Source organism: Anguilla anguilla, chromosome 5 (genome assembly GCF_013347855.1).
Source record: "Anguilla anguilla isolate fAngAng1 chromosome 5, fAngAng1.pri, whole genome shotgun sequence".
Taxonomy (NCBI): Eukaryota; Metazoa; Chordata; class Actinopteri; order Anguilliformes; family Anguillidae; genus Anguilla; species Anguilla anguilla.
In genome coordinates, this window is record NC_049205.1 from 17,917,649 (window position 1) to 17,922,170 (window position 4,522).

A 4,522-nucleotide genomic window follows, 5' to 3' on the forward strand; every position below is an offset into this window, starting at 1 on the left:
GCTGGGCCAGTCCAACAGGCTCTGAGTTGGTACCCGAGAGTGCTGTGTTAGCCTGCATGTTGTAAAGTTTAAATGTATACTTCATTATCCCCTAATATGTGTCCATTAGTTCTTAGAATTATTACCTATTACTGGTTGCTCTTCTAATTTTTGTATTATGCCATTTGATGACTGACATACACTTCCACTATTACAAGCATAGCTGCTTATGGTCGCTTTCAGTAATGGTTTGAGGGTGCAACACTTTCAGCACTGGAGTGAGGTCATGCAGAAAGCAGTGTCCTCTCGTTTGAGTATAACAGTATGTCTTGAGACCCTTGGTAATTTTGTGTCTTGTCATGAGTCAAAAGCAAAACGCTGATGTTGTGTGAGAGACGGCCTGTGTTGAGGGTGTGTTTGGTGTGACTGTTCCCCTCCCGCCCCTGACTCTGGAGCGGTCGGGTTTGTTTCATTCCTTCTTATGGGTCGGTGTATGTCTGTGGTTCAGTGGGGTGGGCGCTGCAACTGGCCTTCTGGTTTGGGCAGTTTTCCAGTTCTGCTGCAGCTGGGGCGCATCTCTGGCGAAACACTGCCTGTAAGTATCTCAGTGCTTGAAGTAGATGGTGGTTATTAAAAGTATTATGTCATACAACCAATTCAAGTCAACCAAGTCAACAAATTCACCATAAAGCAAATCTCTGAAAGTAATTAAGTTGATGTAAAAAAAATATCTAAAAAAATATAAATGGATTCTGTTGTTCCCAAATAGTTAATATTGAGTGCAATTAGTACACGATGGCTAATAATTGGAAAGGTTTACAAAGATGAGAACAAATCTTTAATTTTGGGGAGTTTATAGGCATCTACATTGTAACTGCAGTACATTACAACTACTGTTTAAATATTTGTATACTTTTTCATCAAGTTTAAAAGAAGAGTTACTTTCTGGGTATTGGTATTCAAATATTATGAAAGCATATTACTTGGAATTATTGTATAGATTACTTTTGAATCATTTAAATCATTGTATCTCAAGTCTGATGAAGAGGACCAACAAAATGGCAAAACAGTCCAGCTGGACAACCCAGGATTTGTGCGGCTATTGATTTTTGCCACCATTAGTGTTCTTTGATTTTAGTACCCAAGCATCATTACGCTTAATTGCTTCCGGAAAGCTTTCTATAAACACTGCTTAAACCATTTAATTCTTTCGGGTCAAAGGGAGGCTTATTCAATTGGCTGTAGGAGCCATTTTCTCTTCAGTAGTTGCAGAAAAAAGAGCACAGCACTCACAGGGGTGTGAAATGAAGTTGGTCTATACCCACAAAATGGATGATTTCACAGTTATCACAAGCGAAAGTGCCATTCAAAAGTAACAGGCAGCCTCTGAGCAGGGGGTCCAAGTACAGTCCATGTACTCTGAATATGAAGGCTGGAATGTTAGCTGAATATCACCTGATAGCATCTTCTGAATGCCTAAAAAGGAATGCAATTATCTTGTTTCTGACACCGCTTACATTCTTTATACATACAGTGTTATGTACATAGCTGGATATTTACTGAAGTATGTTGATCAATGATACCATGACACTGCCTCCACTTCTGAATTGAAAGTGCAAACTTTGAATCAGAAGCCCACTTCACTATCCAATATGCTACACTGTAAGGTGAGTGGTGCTTGAAAATACCAGTATAAAATTGAACAATAACAATATATAAACTAATTGTTATTTTTAAAAAAACACTTTCAAAGAATTATTAATTGTAAGTGCCTTGCAAGCCATTTTAAATACACAATTCATACCACCAATGCACATTGCTCACCAAAAATGAACAAATAATCCAAACATTGATTTTTTTTTTTTCTTTTTTGTGCCAGTTCTGTTAAGACAATACACAATGTTTAAGCTTAGGTTTGCTGCTCAAATATACTCATTTTTAGCATGTCATTGAGAGTTTATTGTAACATGGAAGTTCTCTCATCCGACCCAGAACTTTTTGTTTAACAGAACCTTCACCATAAAGGGCACACACTTTTCCCATTTTATTGAGGAACCCTCCTGGGTTCCTGGACCAAAGATGGGGATTCCCCCAAAAAAACAAAGAGACAAATGATGTTTGTACTGACAGTCTATTAAAATGGCAGAACATTATTTGTAATGTCAAAAAATTAAGTTAACTTGGCTAGATAGGAGACCTGGTCACCTCATCCCCATTATGACATCCAAAGAACTGATTCTGCTTATCTAGTCAGTTTTAGAGTTTGAAGTATCGCTGTGCCCGGCTGACTGGTAGGCCAGATATTACAGAACTGCTGTACATTGTTGCCTGCCCAGAGGCCTCCTCAGTCATTTCATTCTGTCCATTTGTTTCATTGCTCTGTCCATTTGTCCCCTCTTTCTCTTTTGTTCTCAATAACATTGACCAAAACCTATTTTTTGCCTTCAGTTTTCTTAGCGCCGTCTTCCCCGCCTCTCCTTTCAAGGATTTTGTATCATCTTCTTCGAAGACTTCCACTGAAACCGATGCTGGCAGGGTCTTTGCTTTCACCATTTCTCCCTTCAGATCAACGTCTTCCCATTTCTCCCCCACGATCCCTTTCTCTAGTGCCGTGCTCTTCGTCGTCTCCAACTCTTCCCTGAGTCCCATAATTTCTGCTTCCAGGTGCATTCTCTCCTTCTTCCTCTCTTTCTCAGATTGCTTCAACTCATTTTCCAAATGCACCCTCTCTGCTTTCCACTGTTCTCGTTCTCTCTGCCCCTCCTCATCCTTGTCCTCTCTCTCCTTCTGCCACAGCTTTCTCTCCATAAACATTTCGTCTTTCACACTCTTCACCTCTCTCTTTTGCATTTCCCTGAGTTTTCTCATTTCCTCCTCCATGAGCTCTCTCTCCTTCTCCCATTCCTTCCTCTCCATATCCCTCCGTTTCTCCTGGTGCTCCCTCTCCCTCTCAAAGTACTCCCTCTCCTTTCCGCACTTTTCCCTGCACCTCCTCACCTCCCCCTCCATGCTCTCTCTCTCCTTTGACATCTTCCTCTGCAGCTTCCTCCGCTCCTCGTTAAACCCCTGCTCTTTCTCTGTGAACTCCTGCTCTCTCCTCATCTCTCGCTCCACGCATGCTCTGTCCAAGGCCATGGCCCTCTCCATTTTCTTGCACTGCCTCTCAAACTCTGTCTGCGTCTCTCCTTCCAGACTCTTCCCCACCTTCTCCAGCAGGCTCTTCATGCTGTTCCATGCCTCGCTCAGTTCCTCCTTCTCCTTCATCCTCTCCTCCTTTTTGGCCCTCAGCCACTTCTCCAGCGTCACTCTCTCCTTCTCGCACTGTTCTTTCTCCGTTTTAATTTTGTCCTCACATGTCACTTCATTTACGTTTACCTGCCTCTCTCTAGAAAAGATATAGAGCTTAACACCAGAAGGCATTTACTTTTTCATATAATATACTTGTTGATATGAAGCCGCCTTGTACTCTTTGTTAGTACTGATTATGTAAGTTATTGTGATGCCATGAGGTTTCAAGGTATCAATGACAACAGCACATACGATTAATCAAAGATAAATTACTACTTTAGAGAAAACATCTTTCCTAGATCTTCGACTGATCGCTCTGATGTGCAGAAAAAATATTAAGGGACAATTTGCACTGTCATACACAAAACCCAGATTGAATATAATTGCATAATACTAACTGCATATTACTGCGTTTCTCTCACTCTCTCTGAACTGTATTATGTGGGCCTACATAGGCTACATACGTATATCCAAAGCGGATTCTTTTTCTGATCGAGTCCATTCATGTAGGCTAATGGCCCATTATTCCCGCTGTCTTATATAAATAAAGTTGCCATGCTGACAGGTCGGTCGTAGTAACGAACGCTTTATTATAATCCTTAATGTTTAACATTCATTGTGACGCCGTTATAAATTACTGCTGTTTCGTCGCACTTTGAATCGTAGACATTCCATAAGATATGTGCCACCCATTAAGATACGTACATACTCTGTGATCTTCACAAAGGCCCGTTCATGACAGCAAGTGTGACGAACAACTAATGCATTTATGAATCGTCGTCGCTTTTGACCTAGATGGGGAAATTCCGTTATGTTTATTAAATAATACCCATACCTGTATATAACACATTTGTGATAGGTTACTCATAATTAACGGAGGAATATTGTAAGGAGTAACTATCACGCGCTGAGTCCAATGGCCTAATCCACACTTTTCTCCTTCTTTTTGCACGGGAGGACATAAAACTTAAAAACAATGTTCTTGGCTTTGTTATTTGTACAGTCCAATACACAACAGCTTTTCTGCATTTAAATCTCGATAATCCACTGACTGTTAATACTCTGTCTTGCTATATCGTCGGACGTACTTTGTCCCACACCGTGGGGGCATAGCCTATTTTATACAGTCTATGATTCATACACTGTTTCTATGATCATAGCGGACCCCGCCCCTTTATACTTAAACTGAACGTAAAGGACCAGTAATTGTTTATGAACCAGAATAATCGTTCTAATAAATGAAAAGAACCCCCAG

General features: G+C 40.7%; 1 protein-coding gene across 1 annotated transcript; it reads right to left on the bottom strand.

Moving 5' to 3' along the window:
• Positions 1 to 1,840: 1,840 nt before the first annotated feature.
• LOC118228358 (golgin subfamily A member 6-like protein 22) lies at positions 1,841 to 4,414 on the bottom strand. The gene is made up of 2 exons (XM_035419819.1): positions 4,103 to 4,414; positions 1,841 to 3,364 (listed from the first exon to the last, which is right to left on the bottom strand). The coding sequence occupies exon 2, from the start codon at positions 3,241 to 3,243 to the stop codon at positions 2,236 to 2,238; it is 1,008 nt and encodes a 335-aa protein (XP_035275710.1). The 5' UTR covers positions 3,244 to 3,364; positions 4,103 to 4,414; the 3' UTR covers positions 1,841 to 2,235.
• Positions 4,415 to 4,522: the final 108 nt, after the last annotated feature.